This window comes from Poecilia formosa, unplaced genomic scaffold (genome assembly GCF_000485575.1).
Source record: "Poecilia formosa unplaced genomic scaffold, Poecilia_formosa-5.1.2 Scaffold183, whole genome shotgun sequence".
Lineage (NCBI taxonomy): Eukaryota > Metazoa > Chordata > Actinopteri > Cyprinodontiformes > Poeciliidae > Poecilia > Poecilia formosa.
The window spans coordinates 849600-869170 of record NW_006800122.1 but is presented as its reverse complement, the minus strand read 5'-3'; the positions used below and the strand labels follow the sequence as shown (position 1 = coordinate 869170).

Below are 19571 nucleotides of genomic sequence, written 5' to 3'. Positions count from 1 at the left end.
TCTTTTTCTGCAGTCTTCTTCTTCTCCCTCCCTCTGAAAAAGCCTCATCCTCGGGGTGTTAGTCTCTGTGTAGAATAATCTTTCCTGTTTAAAGTCACACAGCCAAACCAAAGAAGCCATAAGACGTGGGCGATTGATGCGGACGCTGCAAGGTCTGGATGGGCAGCTTCTGTCACAGCGTCATGTGATGGAGACACTATGGATGTACAGGCAGATGGAAACACTGATAGTATCAGTATTTAAAATGTGACAGTGAAACTTTGACTGTGTTGACAAGAATTTGATCCATTTGAATTTGAGTGAAGAAGAAGAGCTTTGGTATGTCAAATGAAGGGTTGAAGCCAAGCATGTGAAATGATGGAACGGTTAGGAGGCACAAACATTAACCTATACTGGGAAACACCACAAGATGGAACGTGACTGAAATGAAAATGAGCCTGAATGTCAGTGGGATTATTGATTAACATCTTCTCAAACCAAGTTAATATGTTTATGTCTGAATGGCCGCTTTAACCCCGAAGGTGTAGCTTGAGCAGGCCTGAGAGCAGAACAGAAAGAGTGCAAAGAAATTAAAAATATATGTTTGAGTTATATTGGTTACCAAAAATAATACAAGTCCCATCATAAATCAAGGAGCCTGATGCTGTTTGTCTTGCCACTGTGCCTTTAATTAAATGATTTATCAAACATCTGTTTTACAAAATGCTTCATGAGAATCACTTTAACAGTGTAAATTTATCTAAACCTTTCTGTTGTGACTTCCTCTTTCCTCTGAAGTGGCTGCAAATCTCACATTTTTGCAATTCATAATATCTCTGCATTTGAGATTTATCACTTTAAAGTGTAAAACTGCCAGAAAATGTAAAAAAAAATAAATAAATACATTCTGAACAGTTTATCAGCTCTTGTCCAGCTCCCTCTGGAGCCAGAAACCTGCCTGTGCAACTTTCCTTTTCATGGTGTGTTTGAATCCACAGCATTTTGCCTTTCCCCCTATTACTTCTGTTTTTTCTTTTGAAAACTGATTGCACTGACACACTTCATTTATTAGACCACAAATTCTTCTGATTCTTCATCTTTGTTTCCAGTTTAATTTTGGTAAATTTGTTTCAGACGTGAAAACTCAGATTTCATCTTCCTTTATCTCTATTTTTCAGCAGAAACATATTTCTGTTTTTTTTTATGTACAGTTAAAAACAAGTCAGTCTATTTGATTGATGCATTGATATCACACCTAACTTTCTAGTGTTTCAGTTGCGAGTTGGAAACCCAGCAGCATTAGATAATAGTTGTGCTCAGCGACCAGCTAACTGCTCTGTTCATTAAACAAACCATTATTTGTCAAGTATTTGCTTGTATTTTATGCTTTCGATGACTATCAGAACTTTAAGTGTCATTGCAGGTAAATAATCCAAGAATAAATATGCTGTATAATGGTGGCAGCAATGTTAGACTTTGAGTTCTGACTTTGTGAGGAACCTCTGAATGTTAAAGTCTGACAGGCCACTCAGTTTCAAAGAAGCCATTTTTCTAAAAACATCACACAACCAGAGCTACGCTGTGGTCTGATGAAACTAAAATTTTGGCGTTTGACCAAACCGACCATATTTTCAAACGGAAAGAAAATATGGCAGCTTGTAAACCTGAGAACATCATTTAACTGAGAAGTACAAGGACGACAGTAACAAGTTAAAGGATGACTTTCTGCAGGAGGGACTAATGTTCTTCACAAAATAGATAGCATCCATTAAAAAAAAAAAAGAAGTTAAGTGGCCTAAGGAGATTGTCAGTCAATATTGGAGCTTCAATACTTTACAATTCCTCCTTCTGAAATGGGAGAATAATCCAGTTGCACATTTATCAAAGTTAAATGCATTTTTGGAAAACTCTCAGATTAACTCAGCAAAACAAACATACTGAGGACTGAAATGTATCAGGTTTTTATTTGTGTATGTAAAACATGTCCATCAGTCACATTCCATGAAAACAATGGTACAATTGTACTTCTTTCACAACCTGTAGGTGGCAGTTGACCTCAGCTTAAGAAAAGCAGCAGAAGGTGAAGAACATGAATTGAATTCCCTTCATCACGCATTTAATCAAAAGCTACATTTTGTTCAGCAATGTTATATCAATATCTCATTTAAAAAAATACTGATCAGCTTTAGCTTGGCATTTTCCCTCAGAATATAAAATGTCCCTTTTTGATCCTCTACATGTTTTAACACAGTATGTCTATATGTCTCTATGTTTAACATAAAACACTGAAATAATGACAACAAAGCGACTTCAACATAGTAAAAATAAACTTTTTTTCTGGTCAGAAGGAAATGCATCTGCTGTGCAGCCAGCAGAGGGCAGAGATGTTTCCTCTCTGATGAAGCAGTTCAAATCTCTACTGAGTAACTTTTATACTGAACTCTTTGTTAGTAAGGTCACTGCAATGGTCCTTAGTCTGTTTCTTAATAAAAATAAGCTTTGTGCCGTTTCACTTTTAGCAATAAATGTCACATATTAGGGATCAAACAACAAACATACAACAAATTTGTTTAAGTAAAACGTATGACTGACTTGCGCAGAAAAACAATGACTGACCTACGCAGAATATCTGTGCAAAAAGGAAAAAAAATAGTTACTTCAAGCATCAGATGACAGTAAACACATAAAAAGGTTGTTAGGACGAAGCGAAACTTGCAAAAGATAAAGAAGAGAAACAAACGTTCACTTTTTTAGTAAAACTTCCTTCTCCCTCTTAATTTAAAATCCCTTTTTTCTTGATCTGACAGGGCGTCTCTACTTGTATACATGCATCTTTGCATGTATGTGAATTTGTTTGAAATGCAAAAACAAGACGTTACCGGCAAGATTGTCATTCCACGTTATTCCTGATTTATTTATGCAGGTTGATGTTGAATTTGTGACAAAAAACCTGCTGCGCCAAAGCTCGACATTTTCCTTAGTTGTATTTATTTATTTAGTTCAATTTCATTATCCCAGAGTGTAGAGGAACATAACACTGCATTCATGGATCATTTTTCACTACCTGCATTCATGGACGGCAGGTTTTAATTCAAATGCCATCTGTGAAAAGGTTGTTTTTATCCTAGAAGAGGACAGCAAGTTATTTATCTACATGAAAAGGCTTTATGCATGCTTTCTGTCCCTCAACTGTGACATCACATATCTAAATGCTGCTAGAGTAGGTAGTGAAAAATGATCATATTTATGTAAAGGCTCTAACAGGTTGAGTGTGTGGATAAAATACAAGCCCTGTATTATACACAGATTTTTTAGATGAGACTTTGGTCTGGAATTAGCCGTTTGCTCCTGAGATTTCAGATCGGCACAACTCGATTGACTGTGAGGATTTGTAATTTTATGCCTTTACAGATCCTCTGTGGGACACTCAGGACTATCTATAAAAAGAACTCTGGCTTAAGGTGAAACTGTAAAATCATCACAAAATTTACTGAAAATAAAGTTCTTCTAGTTTCTAGTCAGGAAATGGTAGTCAACCACCAAGGCGGAAAGCTTTAAACACAAATCACCATCCTGGTTTTGCGCTCTTTAAGACGAGGCTTTGCTCCTTGCTCTCTCAGAGGCGAGATTTCGACAGTGCATGTAGACGTAGACGGGATGTATGAAGGCTACCACGCTGAGCAGCGTCAGGCCGACGTTCACCTGCACACACGTGAAGAGGGGAGGCCATGAGAGGAGGGTTCACAGCTGAATTAACATACAGCCGATACAGATGAAAACTGTGCTCACGTATAAAGGATCTCCACCCAGAGGTCCTTTCACCAGAGCAAAGCAGGGATACTGCAGCAGAGAAAACACTGCAGACAGAGCCATGACCAGACCGTACAGCTTCCCGAAGTGGCAAGATGGAAACCTACAAAGATGCAACAAATTAGCTGTAAACATGCATGATCAATTAAACGCAACAAAGCCAGCACCAAATATATTTCAGGAGGAACCTAACAGAGCTCTGAGACCAAAAGCTTGATCAGCAGGAGGGATTCCTGTAAACTGACACCTTAATGCAATCAGCTGGACTTCCTTAGACAAGCTTGAAACAATCTGGATTACATCATCAACTGACAACAGCTGTATTTCAGATTGAACTGTGCTGTTTGCTATTTAACCTAAACATGACGACGTGTTTGGGACAGAATCGGTTTCTATATAACCAGGAGTGAAACTGTCTTTTTATAAAATGGTTTGAGATTACGTTTGTTTTGAATTTCTGCAGTTTAAATAAACTGAACAAAAATTGGATTTGGATACCGATAAACGAGCCGGCTGTCAGAATAAAAATAACATTTAAACTTTAAGGTATTGAACATATTTTCCCATTAAATCCTCATTGCTGTAGTAAAAAATGTTTTTTATAGGTTTGATGTAATGTTTCAGTTATAAGTGGAAAATCATCACTTTTGCCAGAATAAAAGCTTCAAAACACGAGCCTGTGAGTAATTAGTCCGTATAATGTGTTTCATTTATGAGCCACTGAAATAAATAAACTTTTAAATTCTATGAATGGAGAGGTATGCTAAATATACGCATTTTACATAGTGTATCATTCTTTTGGCATCAAAAACAGTAATAAACAAACCCAAAACATTTCAGTTTCTTCGTGTCACCAAAAACAAAAAGACAATCATAAACTACGAAATGTTTGTGCGTTCACTGTCAAATTACACAAAAGGACTTTAAATTAAGTCTCAGCACCCTGGCAATTCCTGCAAATGCGTCCGTACTCACGCCACACTGATGAAGGCTGCGTTTCCGCCGTAGAGGAAGGAGCGGTTCAGCACCTGCAGGATGAAGGTGAAGTACTGAAGCGGGAGGTAAGGCGTGGAGGCGCACAGAGAGAACAAGACGCACTGCAGCGCCGTCAGGAATAAAGAAAGCACAGTCGCCCGCAGGTCGGCTTCCTGTTCCGTCTCCCCTGTAAACAGACAAATATAGATCCTCCTGTGAAGCTTAGTGACTCCATTTTGTCATTTCTGGCCTCCTGCTGTTGCAGCATAAACAGGCAGACAGTGCAGTGAAGGGAGAAGTTTAAATACAATATTAACAATTCCTTAGATTATATGAATAAACAGCATTTTTTTTTTCCTCCAATAACTAAGAGGCAAGCAGAAATTTTATGACCGAAATAATTACAAGACTTTATTTTTAAACCACAAACAAGTAACTGATGTTTTTATTTGTCTCCATGCGTTTTGTTTCAGTTATTGCTCTTGTCAGGTGCGATCCTAAAATTTGTGTGAATTAAATAGTTTTAAAATCAACTTCATACATCATCAATACAGATCTATGTCATTTTAGAAATTATTCAGAAAACATCAACTTGTTGATTTGACAAGTAAATAGTCTCCTTTACTTTTTGGAAAATGTCGTTGCTGACATATTTTCATCTTAATTAGATACATTTTTTCACTGCGTCTCACCCTCAGCTCGCGGTTTGCCTTTGTGCCGGTCCATGATGAGGCCGTTCCAGGGAGCGCACAGCACTCCACACAGCTGGGTGATGGCAAAGGCGTTGGTGTATCGGCTCACTGCACAGATGCACGAGTAGAAGCAACATGGTTAAATGTACATGTTTAACACACCAGCCGTCTGACGTAACAAATACCCAGAATGCATTGGAAAAATTTGCCATCAGTTTTGGCAGTGATGTAAATGTTGGATTTTGTTGACTTTTCTTCTTCTATTTCAATGTCATTAGCTGTGGCTTGGTTTTCTGTGATGCTGGAAATACAAAGATCCAAGTTTTGCATTCTTAAATCGAGAACTATTGACCTATCTAAGACTTTTCCACACTTATCATATCCTGTAACGTATTCTCTAGGAGATAATCCTGGTATTCGGTAGAGACTCTTTGGCATCCTAAAGTATTTCTGATCTCATTTGTCTTGATAACTGCATATCTGTTCACTGAGGTTTTCTCAAATATCAGCACATACGTTTATGCACCGTTTAGAGTAGTGAAAATCAGACTACAGTTATTTTTCACAATTTCGTACGTCCTTCGGTTTCTGTTGGATTTAAATCTATTATCTCCTTCAAGGAACCTGCTGCACAGTTTTTCAATTTTATGCGTTCAAGTCCAGAAAATGTACGTCGTCCGCAGAAATGCATCTTTAAAATAAATGGTTGATGCACAGTTTTCTTGGGAAGACCCATTATTAACAAAATAAGACAATATAAATCTATATTTGGATCTGAAAATGCATTTGCAGACCTATACGCAATAATACAGAGTGAACTGGAAAAACATAACTTCTGTATGTATCACAGTCCAAACGTTTGGATCTGACACTGAGACAGCGACGTGTTTACCCAGTAAGGGCTCTCCTCCGGTCAGCCTCTGCAGCATGGGGTTGAGCGTGCCGATGAACAGGTAGTGCCTGAGCTGCATCACCGACAGCCAGAGCAGGTGCCACATAAAGAACCTGGACAGCAAGCACTCTCGGAAAGTCTTCTCTGAGGGGGCAAAAAGAGGCACAAAGTTACTAAACGCAGTAAAACAACAAAAATAAATAAATCTGCACCTGATAAAAGAGATGTGTAAATAATATTCTTCATTTTGCTTTGTTAAATGCTGGACCTTGGTTGACGGGAGCGTCCCTTTTGAGAGGCGTTCCTTCAGTTGCTGGAAGCACATCACCATTTGCTGCCACCTCTGCGCTCGCAGTCACCGATTTACCACAAGAGACCCTGCGGAGGATGTGGGAGAGATTAGAGAAAAAGACTCGAGTTTTCATGAATTCTTTGAAATAGCTGATTCAGAGAAACAGATATTTTCTCACATTACATCTCAAACATATTTTCTTGTTCTAAAAAACAAGAAAATATGTTTTTTCTTGTTTACCGTCTACATGTGCATAAATAACAGAAACCTGCAACAAAATACTTCTATCGTTCTACCACAAACAACCTCAAGGTGGGTGAATAAGTGAGACAAAACCTGATAAAGTTCAAGGGGATATTTACAAAGTACTATATTTGCACGTTGCTGACTCCCATTTTCTTGTTTCTTTCATAGAATTTTTAAAGATGATTACAGCAGCCTATTCGTACCCGTAAGTGTAGCGATCCGGCAGCGGGTAAGGAATAAAGTTTCTGGGGAGCAGGAAGAACGTCCTGAGGACGTGGACGACGCTGCAGGCCGATAGAAAGAGGAAGGCAGCGCGGAGAGAGACGCCAGACTCATGCAACAGCTGCAGAGAAAAAGAGACGTGACAGAGAATATTAGTGGCACATATATGTGTTAATAAAAAATTAAAAATTTTAAGAAATCTAATTAATCTCACCTTGATGACGAGGAAGAGCGCTGAGGAAGAATCAAACGCCCCGTTGTAGAGCGTGATGATGGTGGAACGACGGGAGCCAAACAGGTTTCCAACCTTCAAGAGACATAAAGCAGATTATTGTTGCGTTACAGAGCGGACCTCTGTGAAACAAGTAGAGTTTCACCAGGTTTTTCTTTCCTAAGGAGATTTGTGCTCCTGCTGCACAACATCATGAATTGGATGAAAGATGTGAAGCAGCCTGAAAAAACAGGAACTTCTTTTTTTTTTTTTCTACTACGGAAGCGCTGGTGTGCAGGCATCAACCATCTTTGTCACATAAAGTCTTTTGCAACAGTGTTTCCTCACAAAGTGGGTCATAGATGAATTAAAAAGCAGTTCCTGACTAATGTCACTGTTTTTTGTTCAGATGTCTACAACCTGAAGCCACAAGCAGCTCTTCAGTCCCTTTAACAACAAAAAACACTTAACGATGTTTAGGTCCTACTTTCAATCACAAGTGCAAGTATTGTCCTGCTGTTTTAAGTGATGCAATATATGCAAAGTACTGCACGACCCATTGAGACTAATTTTACATAGAAAGTAGCAGGATGAGCTAAATGTGCGCGTAAATAACTATTTATATTCTGAAATGCAGATTTCCTCCTCAAAGTCCATCAGAAATAAATCATTTTAGATAAAGATCTGCAGATCGGGGTTTTGATCCAGAAAGGAATCACATGATTTATCATTAGCTTCTAACCTCCATGTTATTTATATTAGCCTTATCTCCCTAAAGATGAACAATAGTTTTATGTCCAAACCCTAGGACAACAACGCAAACTTAGTACTTTTACAGAGCAGCAAATCAGCCGCTCCTGGTTTGTCATGAACATTACCTGCATATTTGTCATGAGAAACAGGATTCCTCCAACAGCCAGAAAAGAAAGAGCCGGGAAGAGCAGGTAGGCCAGAGCTGACAGAGGATAAATAAACCGATATCACAAACTTTTCTAATTTGCGGGTATTAATTTGTTAGAAAACTGTTAATTTTTTTTTTTTTTTTTACCTGATGAGGAGAAACCCACCATCAAGGTGCCCATGGTGTAAAGGAATCTGAAAGTGAGACAGAAAAATGTTGTTTTTTGGATTCAAAGACGCAGCTCACACCATGATGAGAAACAACTTGGATTAAAAAAAAAATTACATTTTAAGCTTGGAAAACAGGAACGCTGTGAAATTCAAAGCAAACGATGATTCTCATGCAGATTAATTTGCTTCCAGCAGACTTTAATTTCCTACTCTTGGATTGCGCTAAGCACACTTCATCCTCGTCACCATTTGACCCGTTGATATTTACATTCCTTTGGTCTTTATTTTTTCTCCTCCCTTTTTCATTGGAAACATGTGTTGACTAAGTATCAGGCCACACCAATGGATGTGGACATAATAAATCAGCAGCTTTGTGCTGATTTATTAGAGATGATAAATTAGAGGCTTACAAAAGGTATGCTGAAAATATAAAACTTAAAATTACCACACCATCTTGACTTTCTCCCAACCCAGATTTCCTTTGTCCAGGGTTTCTCTTTCTACGATGTGGACACTTTTGGTTGAAGTTTGGTAAGCAGAAATTGCATGTATTATATTTATTATGAGTTTATTTGAACAAGTCAGTAATGATGCAGAGTGAAACCTGAATCCTGACACCTGTCAGTGAAATGAGGAAAGCTGCAGGTGGAACTTTCTTACAGTAATCACACTAACATTAGTTGAGTTTCAATGTTTGCCACCTCATTGCACTGAACCACATCAACAATAGGTTAAAGTTACTAGTTTTGCACTCAGAGGTCGACGTATTGCAAACACAAGTTAAAAGAGTGTGGGAGCATATGAAGCACATGAAAACACTACTGCGTCTCCACAGTGCTTTAAAAAACAAAGAAAAAGAACAAAAAGAGTTAAAAGCTATTTATAACTTCTTGTTCACTATATTTAATGTTCAATGTTGGCCAATTTGTGGCACTTTGACATATATACCCTTTGAATTTTTAGGAAATCAAAGGGTATTCTCCGGCATTGTTTACACCCACTGAAGTCTTGGTCACAAATCTACACAAAATGATTTAGTCACTTTGTGCGCTACAGTTTTTGTGCGTACAAACCAACAGATTATTTGTAATTTACCGTCTAAAACTGATTTTTAAAGCGCTGTTCATCTTTGGCTCCTTCATATTTGATATTTTTACTCACATTCCATAGAGTCGAGCCACTGTGGTACCAAATCGATCAAACAGAAAACCATTGGGCAGCGTCAGAAAGTTGTTCATAAAAGAAGCGATGGTGAAAACGAGCGAGAACTGTTCATCCTGTGCGCTGCAGTCTGCAGCCAAAACAGAGACAGATATATATCAACAATTAGTGCTCAAAATGAAACTTTCAATCCAGAGCAGATAAAACTCACCCAGAGTTTGCGTGCCGTTGAGTCCTGTGGCGTTGACACACAGAGAGCTGAAGTAACGTTCCTCTTTGAGGACAAAAACAAGAGAAGCCCATCCAAACACAGCTCCGGCGAAGCACAGACACTCTACCAGGCCTGTGGCAAAGGTGAGCCAGTGTCGGACTGACTTGTTCTGTGGTTCCTGCATGGTCACTCACAAAAAAACACTCGGCAGCAGAAAAACTCACAAGGACATGTTCACCGGCCTTTGTGTCAACATGCACTTCCTCCCACAAGGTTTCAGCCTCAGCACTCTGAACCTAGCAAAAAAAAAATGACAAGAGAAGGCAATGTCTTCAACCAGTTAGTTTCATCAGAGAGAATAAAGGTTACACATCACTTCCCGTTTTGTCAGGACCAAAAACTATTCTGTGCTGATGTTTGAATGGAAGATTATGATTATCATCACAGCTGGAAAAGAAAATATCTGTTATAAATATTTTAATAGGCAACCTCCAGTCATTTTCTTGTGCTAAAGTCGACGTCAGGGGAAAAAAAGACAACAAAAAACAGAGCAAATCACTTAAATTAAGCACAAAGAAGTGATGAAATACACACTTTTTTTCCCTAAAAGTAAGGCAATATCCTTTAAAAAAAACAAACAAAAAAAACAGCCACACCTTTCTCTGTTTGCAGCAACTGAAATCTGTCTCCCTGAAGGATCTCGACTGTTAAACTCCGGCTACTACTGCTGCTTTTATGCAGGTCAGTTCCTCTTTTTACCCTGTACGTACCTCCCAAATGTTTTTTTGTCCCCCCTTTTCCAGCGGCTCACGGCTCTGCAGCAGAGAAAGCCCTCCTCATCCTCAGGCTACTAACTACTGTGATAATACACTCCTGCGTTCCTGGCTGGCCACACCGCAGAGCCACAGAAGCTACAAGAGAGGCTGGAGACAGGGATGCTGCCATGGAAAGTGACTGTGCAGGTTTAGCCAAGTCACTCACTTCACTGGAAAATAATGGCTGCTGGAGGCTGACCCACAGTAAACATTAAAGTGTGAATACCAATGCTTTTCTATTACTGTAGGAGCCATTTATCCTTTTTGGTGTTTATCGCCACCAGGGGGCGTATTTAATATTGAGTTCTGAGTGTCTGATGGGGGATGGGTTATTTAAGGTCAACCATGGTTCTGTTCAGGTGTTGTTAATAGGTAGAGGCAAACAGTTTTCTACTGTGCTTGGTTTGGATGTATGTCGAATTTATGTGGATCTTAAGGAAAACAGTAAGACAATGGACATTGTACTGAAAATAAATGACTTTATTTTATGTCAAACGGAAGATCGGCATCATGAATCTCAATTGAGCGCACGTAAAACCAACGCCTTTCAACAACAATCACCAGTAGCCTAAAATATAGGATTTTAGCCGCTACAATTACTCTCCTACAAAATACTCTGTAGCTTTACAAGCACGTGTTCGTTATCAGGTGAGAGAACATGTGCGCCGGAGTTGCTTCAAGTATTTAAATTTCTATTTGCATTTGCAAATACTAACTCTAAGCCCAAACTATGACCAGTGTGTCAGAGTAATGTCCCAGCTTTAAAGAGCAGGAAAGAATTAAATCATGTAAGTACTTGACGTGAAATTTGAGAAGTTTGATCCTGTGAGAAAGGAGAAGCCAACGCTAAATAAAACTACCATAAAAACCGGCTGTGAGTTCAGACCAGACCACAATGCTGAATAATGCAAGGATATGTTCTCAAAGGTACAAGTCTGCCTCAACAACATCTGGTTCAAGAGATGAAAACTCTGCAAGATGGAGACATTTGGTTATCAGCAATGAGAAGGTTTTAATCTGCAATCAACAAATAAAACAAGACAAGGAATGGAGAAAAGTTCAACAAAAGAATTAAAAATTTGAGACAATGTGACTTCCAGAATATCGTCCATTCCGATCATTTTGCTCAGAAATAAATGAGCAAAATTATCATTTATTTGAAGTCAGAATGAAAGTCCTTTCATTGCACTTTCATTCTGAAGTGCAATGAAAGGAAATTAAAATTACTGACACTACAATGCTTAAAACGCCTCAATCAATGAAACCTTTACCAGTTTATATGATAGGTAATTTCCAAACCTACATAGAAGAACCACAGAAGTGTTTCTGTGGCCAAAACGTTTTATGGCCAAAACGTTTGCAAAAGGAGAAGTTTCAGCAAAGTGCTCCTCCGAGCCTTTCACTGAGTGTTCTGCCCTCTCTATGCTAGAGCAGGCCTTTTATTTAGGAAAACAAGAATGTGAAAAGTTAAACAGCAAAGACAGATGGCAAGCTCTATCTACACACACAGGCCATCAAGCCTTTTCCCTTGAGAGCGATTTCTCCCAACGGTGGAGGGAACAATCAGTCCCAAAAGTATTCACCTATTTAGTAAATGGGATTTGCCTCAGTATAAATCCTGTTGTTCTATGAAAAAGACAAGAACCTCTTGGAGAAAAGTTCAGAATGCGACATCCATCCTCTACAGTAAAACCTGGCAGTGGCACAATCATGTTTGTCGGAAAAATATGTGAAGTTAACTTCAGGGCAATCCAGGAAAACAAATTGGTAGACTCTGCAGAGGACTTAAGACTGGGGCGCAGGCTCACCTTCCAACAGGAAAACAACCTGAAGCAGCCAGAGACACAACGGAAACTAAGATCAAACAATATTCATGTTTTCGAAAAGATCCAGTCAAAACTCAGACTTGAATCCCATCGAGACGACTTGAAATTTGATTTTCACACTCGCTCTACATTCAATCTGACCGAATGCGAGTTGCAGCACCTTAAAAGTATTTACCACATTGGATGTTTTTTCATTTTTATTTGCTTTTACAAATCAATCACGAGAATAAAATTAGTTTTTTTTGGTTTCCATTCCACTCATTGTGAGACTACCGGCCCCAGTTGGCTGGACCTTAAAAGTCAGTCACTTTAAAGAGGCTGAATATTTATGCAATCACTTATTTATTTTGCAAAAACAATACAAGTAATAATACATCCAAGGTCGTGAGAAGTTTTGACGGGCGCTATATTTTGCAAAGATGTTGTCTGCTCAATGTGAAAAGTGGTAAGACTAAGAAGGGGTGCATGGTTTTCACATTTTTATTTGCGAGAAAAATTTATAAACTATACAATTTACACATATGCAGCACTTAGTGTTAGTCTGTACTATAATTATTTTTGTTGTATTTTGAAAAATATATTTAAAAGCTTAATAAGTGCGAATAGGTTAAAATATCTTTTGCGTGATCATAAATGTCCAGGTGCAAATTTGATGTTTCCCTTCGCTGGAGGTCAGAAAACAAACAAATCTGCTGTCTATTCAGCAGAAACACAGTGATCTTTCTGGGTATTGTGAAAATCTCCCAAAAGCAGAAGAAAGTAGATCGTACCAGAGCTTCCAGCATGTGATACAATATTACAAAACTTTCACTCTGGGGCATAACTGATAAAAATATAAACATTTTAAATGTTGCACATGAAACCTTGGAGGGATATTTTAAAAAATGCATTTTCTCACCAGTTTGCAAATTTGAAGGTGGACTCATTAGAAAGTTATTAGAGAAAAGCGAGGACGTAATCAGAGAAATGTGGGTTTGTGAAACATGTGTCAGAGAAAGCCATTCATGCACAGGGAAAATATGAAAGCTCCATGCAGGCCGGGACTCGAACACAGGACTGCAAAGCCAAATTTAGCACATTAGTTTATTTCTTCAGCGTCTTTGGGTTGAAATGTGTCCAGAGAAGAAATGCAGAATTACAATACCAACACGAATTCACATTCAAGGAGTTAAATCTGAACTGCTTCAGCAAGCAAAGCATGATTTACATTGTAATTCAGGTTTCAATAATTTGCTGTTGTGTTTGTGGATCAGCAGGATTTCGGAGGATGAAGAACATTTAGAAGTCAATCATGATTGTAAATCATACTATCATACCATAATGTTTGCATAAGTGACCGCAGTGATCCCCTCGTCACAAGACAAGCTTCTGGCACGCAAACCACTTCCTAAACCATGTGGATGTCGATAACGTAAGAAGACATGGTCATCGTAAGTCATAAAACACATGACAGTACTCTGAATGACAATTCAGTCACTATAGTTCAAACAAAGTTACTACTATTGGTTTTTATTATACATAAACAAACCCTCAATCTTTCTAACTGCAACCCTGAAAGTCTTATCGGTTTCACTAAGAAAAAAAGGTTGTGTTCAAGTAATATAAATACAACCTAAAACAAAATTAAAGCTTAAAACGTTTTGTACAATCCTTTAATAATAATAATTTTTGTAAATCTCAACATTATTCCCCCTTAAGATAGCTAAAATTACATGTGAGATGCACATGATGTTCCTCTTTGTTCCTCAATAGACTGAGGTTTAAATTTAAGACATTTAGTTTGGTGTGTTGCTGGCTGCTGAAGTGAGCGTGAACATGAGGTTTATATGTGAAGAGCTAACTTGGCACTTCAGAAAGAAAACAGTAGCAGCTAACAGGTTTGGTAAGTGAGTCAGAAAGGTCTAAAAATAGATAAAAATCAGCAAATCCACTGCTTGAAAAACTGTGTACAAATGGAGGAGGTTCAAAACAACAAGCAAGGTTCTTAGGCATGTCCGTCTGAGCAATCTGACCCAGAAAGCAGACAAGATGCCACAAGAAGTTTCCAAAATCCCTAAAACATCAGTAGGCTCCTACTCGCTGCACAAAATTAGCTTCCATCTATACTACAAGGGATAAACATTTACTCTCTAAGAACGATGTTCGCCAGAAAGCGCAAAGACAAAGACCAGGACTTCAGGCATAATGTTCTTTGTACTGAATCATTTGGACTCCAGGAGAGAAAAACTGTTTGACATAAAGCAAATGCAGCGTTCCAGGAGAAGAACGTCATACTAACAGTAAAGCAAGAATGGACTATGGTATCAGTAATGTTAGCAGAAAATAAAGATGAGCCTTCAGATGCTTTTTCAGCTACTGAACTTAGAAACATTTATTTACATTAAACCACTGTCTGCCTTTCTGATGAACAAACTAAGAAAATTCCCAAAGTGCAGGCAGGATTTTAAAAAGGAAACGCACAGTGGTAAACATTGGAAAAATCTTGTTCTTTGCAAGCTGATCACATACAGTATATTTAGGTTTTTCTGACTTCTTTGTGCATTTCGTCCAAGTCCAGGAGAAAACAAGCTGAAATTTGATCTGGTGACGGTAACATGATTGATCTGAAAGGTCAGCTAAAGCCAACAGAGACAACAGTGATAATAGCGACCGTAAATTTAACACTCGGTGCATACTGTGTTGTTTAATATTAGTTTGATTTAAAGGAAAGTGTGAAAGCATGCCGAATATTTTATTAGATCCTCCGGTGATCACATCTAATATCTTTTTATTGTAATCTACAAAGACAGTCAGACAAGTTACACAGATTCCAGTTTTTTAAAGTACATTTTAAAAAAGTAACTACTGTCCATTCTCACCTCAAACTAAAATAAAACAAGTCTTCTTGGTGTTCTGATAAATAAGAATAATGCCACTTGGCAGTAAATTATATACTCCTCACACGTCTGATTGTTTCCCATTAAATTATCTCACATTTATAATGGAAATGCATTTGTGGATTGAGCCGCAGAATTGAGTATATGTGTGGTGTCCATTAAAAATTACCCAAGTTCTCTCTGCAATGCCAAACACTTAATTTGCGACTGGTTCTGGCTTGGTGTCACCTCAATCATTTCATTTAATAATTGAGGCTGTGTAAGCCAACTGGACCTCCACTTTTGGTTCTAAAACTTAATTTTTAGTTTGGATAAGTCAAACCAAGCATTGTTAAATAGCAAGGATTTATTTCTTTTTAATGTTAATTCACAGCAAAAGAATATAGTTCCACTAAAATCAAATCAATCTCCTGTTCTGAGAAGTCATGGAAAACATGTGTTCTGTTTGCATAACTACCAAAGCCCCCCTTCTCTACCCTCTATTGTGTAATCAGGAAAAATGCAACTATCAGCAACTTGTACTCCTTCAAAACATCTAGATATTTTTATACATTTGCTTTATCAGAAAGAAAAGCCAAAATAGAATAATACCATGGGACTGTCACTCTCCATCATACCCTCTACTTCTGTTTTTTTTCTAACATTCATGTGAAAGTGACATATTACAAGAAGGTGCTGTATATCACAGATTTTTTTTTAAATATAGAAATGAGGCTGAAAGTTTAATTTAAAGTTTCCCATTTTCAGTCTGTGTGAAACTAAGTTCTGTTTGTATTAGAGACCAAACTGAAGTGAGCTAAAAAAAAAAAAGGGGCTCTGCACCCAGAGGTGGCCGATTTGGTTAAAAAAGCAAATAATAATAAAAAAAAAGGGGGGGGGGGCTTAGCTGATTGATTTAGTGGGAAATTATTGACCTGACATCAAACAGGGTTAGACAGGAGCCGGTGTGCAAACTTACGCAATACACCACCCTGAACACACCATTTGTTGTTTAGGAGGGCCATGGAAGCTGGTCAGGCTTACAGGATAGAGTTAAACACGGGTTAGAAGAAAGTTTGTCTGCAAGTGTCCTGAGACTGTGACAGATGTTCATCTTCCAGGAGAACAACTCTAGACCTACAGCCACAATTGTTTAGCTATATCAAAGCATATGGTATGGTTTCGAAAACAGAATTTCATCTCAACTTCTACTCTTTCATATATTCACTGTGCTTTCTCAAACCTTTCTCCCCGCGCTCAAAACGTGTTTCTGCTTGGATCAAAGCTCCACTTCCAAACCTCGCTGCTCGCTTGTGAATTATGTTGTGCTAGCCTTGGAACAAAAAACAAAAAGAAAAAGAACCGTCGCCTGGCAACCTCTCAGCCAATAGAATTAAAGTGTTATGCTGGGTGCGTTTCGGGTGTGTCTGTGTAGCTACTATCGATTCTAGCAACAGCAACCTGCACCGCCCACTGGATGTATAGGAGAAACAACCATGGAAACAACGACCTCAGCTTTCTGCCTCGTGTTACGCTAAATATCCGCCAGCAGTGCGCTGCTACTGATCACCAACAGCCAACTGATCTTAGGCAGGAGTTTATTCATCCAACCGAGGAAAATTGATTCACAGAACCAACCGTGTTAGAACTTAGTCGCAACATGATATCTAATTTAATTTATTTTATCTTATCTATCCATCCTGGGCAGCGCAGGTTGCTACAATCCATAGTAGCCACACAGGCACACCCACTAGAAAGAAACAAACGCACCTACTATAACGTTTTCATTCTATTGGCTGAGAGGTTGCCAGGCAACGGTACTTTTCTGTTCCAAGCGTCTGAAAATGTAAGTACAAGTATTAAACGTTTTGAGAACAAAAGAAATGAAATCCTGCTTTCAGACTGAAAATGTGTGCTTCTCGAATTATGGCATAAAAATTTAAAGAGTGGCCAAGTCAAAGTGCCTATCTAATTAGATCCCTTATCTTTAAACCCCTCCATTGCAATCCAACTGAATTTAAGAGATTATTTTTCAATTGGAATGGGCAAGATTTTCTGTTTGTGTACGCAAAGGCAGCATACACATCCCAAAAGAAATGGAGACGTGTTCTATAAAGTACTTTTCCAGCTATTTTTCCCCCCCCCCAAAATAGATCAAAACCATTTGCTGTTTAATTAATTGTGCACCCGTTGGTTTTAAACTATCACACACGATCCCAATGAAACACACTGAAGTTTGTGGTTAAGGGCTGACAAAATGTAGAAAATGTCAAGGGGTATCAATGCTTCACCGTTAGATTACCACACCATTGTTTCTGCGTCAAGATCTAGAGTGAAGCTCAAAGGTCAGAGCTCTTTTTCTTGCAACTTGAAGAAACCTAATTGTTACAAATTGATCATCTTTTTGCATGAGCAGATAAAACTGACATGTCTGCGTGGAAATATTTTGACACCTTGTCCTACCTTAAACTCTAACTCAATTCACCATCCAGCTCCTGCTTTCATCTCGTGGGGAAAACGTGGTGCTAAGCAGCAGCAACAGTGAGAAAGTTTGGAGGTCATGCACCGCCTATTATCTTCAGATGAACTTTGAAATATTTTCACACAGATTGAAGGCTACGGATTTTAACCCTCCATCACTGATAAGCGATGCCTCAGGGCTCCACGCCGTAAAAAAAAAGAAAAAAAAAAAAAAAAGAAAAAAAAAGATTGCAAATAAAGTATTTTAAAATGACAGGTTTGAAAACATTTAGTTTTAAAATGAGTAGGGATTGACGAAGGCAATTTTAGTCAAATGTTCAGTAGTACTTGCTGCTGGCGGACAGCACTGTTCGGATGCTGACGTCAGCAGGTGATGAGGCGCAATTGTGCATCAAGATACTATAGCGTTGAATATTTTCATTCCTCCTTATGGAGTCATTGCACGGCAGAATCACTTACGTGGCGTGTTGAGATCTCCTACAGCGACCCCGTTGTCCATGACTGTTTTTGTCGCTGGAACCAAACAGGAAAAACCCCTCGCATCAGGTGGGCGAGCCGCACAAGGGTTTCCAAGCATCCCCAGGGTCCAAAATACCCAGAGAGGAACCAAGAGGCAAACCGGTCCCGTTTTTTTGTTGTTGTTGTTGTTGTTGTTGTTGTTGTTGTTGTTGTTTTAATTCAGGTCTATCGAGAGCATAAATTATGTAGTCGCCAACCAGAAATAAAGGTTTTGTACGGAGCCCATAAAAGGATATGGTGGAGGGGGAAAAAAACCCTCTTCCGCCACCGTGTGACCGTTTCGGCATTGCATCATTTAATACAATCAGTACCCTGACAGAGCCATTACATAATCACCTTACAGTATGTTAGCCCGAGTCACCTTTCGTCCATGTGTGGATTGAGTTGTTTTGTCTCAGTCAGTTCCCCTCATCTCGGAAAACTCTTGCCAAAATTGCAGTTCAAGTGATCTTTATTAAATTGAATACAAAAATTGGACCATGTCATGCATTTTATTGCAATTTGATCAGTCAGACAACCTGTTAAAGAGGGAAAAAAAGTGATTAGACAACATTATGATAGTTTTTCCCACAGCAAATCTTCATACATACCATCAAGTACGTATCAAGTACTGGTAGTTCCCAAGCTCAGCTTCATTCACAATATTATAAGTTTCTCCAGACTGAAGGGTCAGCACGGAGGGTGCTGGGGAGGAGTGGTGGCCCAACAATGCTCAAGCCTGTTATCATAATTACCATCTAATCTGCAAAATCTATAACGCAACAGATATATTTTAATACAAAAGAGATGAAATTTGCAAACCTGAACAGTCGTAAATAATATTCACAATATTCAATTGTAGGAACTGTGACATTTAACATTGCATCATCAGCATAAAAGTGGAAATTAGCAAAACGTCTCTTATATAACTAGAAAAGTGCAAAATAAGTAAGTGGTCCCAGAAAGGAACACGTTTGGTTGTTTAACATATATAAGGATAATACCTTCAGACATGGAAGACTAGTGCAAAATGTATAATCTCATGATTTAAGAGGTTTTTATTGCTCTGCTTTTTAATGTAGAAAAAAAAAACAATGACTACATTGTGCTGTTAATTATCAAACACTTCATTAAACTCATTTAGAGTTGTACTGAGACCACCAGGCCAACAGAAAATTAAATCTATTCCATTTGATGGTCACCAGAGTTTAGTCTCAACAAGACCATACAGTGTGGATATGGGCTGATAGCTGTTTAGCAGGGCCATGCAGAGACCACTAAAGGGGCAGGTGCTCAAAAAAAGGGCACATCTACCACATTCTAGGACAGAATAT

The 19571-nt window shown here is 38.5% G+C and overlaps 1 protein-coding gene across 2 annotated transcripts; it reads right to left on the bottom strand.

The window, feature by feature from the left end:
• Window positions 1-1924: 1924 nt before the first annotated feature.
• Window positions 1925-18373, bottom strand: LOC103147475 (solute carrier family 43 member 3-like). 2 transcript variants are annotated; one of them, XM_016678446.1, is made up of 14 exons: window positions 18199-18373; window positions 9763-10058; window positions 9552-9681; window positions 8368-8414; window positions 8198-8274; window positions 7323-7415; window positions 7090-7229; window positions 6617-6726; window positions 6349-6492; window positions 5457-5564; window positions 4765-4951; window positions 3769-3892; window positions 3549-3681; window positions 1925-3103 (listed from the first exon to the last, which is right to left on the bottom strand). In XM_016678446.1, the coding sequence occupies exons 2-13, from the start codon at window positions 9944-9946 to the stop codon at window positions 3568-3570; spliced, it is 1458 nt and encodes a 485-aa protein (XP_016533932.1). In that variant the 5' UTR covers window positions 9947-10058; window positions 18199-18373; the 3' UTR covers window positions 1925-3103; window positions 3549-3567. The 2 variants fall into 2 exon arrangements, with proteins under 2 accessions (XP_016533932.1, XP_007565904.1); XM_007565842.2 differs by having other exon boundaries at window positions 1925-3681.
• Between the last annotated feature and the right edge of the window lie 1198 nt (window positions 18374-19571).

What these genes read in the sequence shown, in the direction of transcription:
- LOC103147475 (XM_007565842.2), bottom strand. Translation starts at nt 9,946, where the DNA reads ATGCAGGAACCACAGAACAAGTCAGTCCGACACTGGCTCACCTTTGCC. An exon ending in GTGGCTCGACTCTATGGAAT is followed by an intron (nt 8,415 to 9,551) that starts GTGAGTAAAAAT and finishes TCTCACTTTCAG; the next exon opens with ATTCCTTTACACCATGGGCA. An exon ending in AGGCAAACCGCGAGCTGAGG is followed by an intron (nt 4,952 to 5,456) that starts GTGAGACGCAGT and finishes GTCTGTTTACAG; the next exon opens with GGGAGACGGAACAGGAAGCC.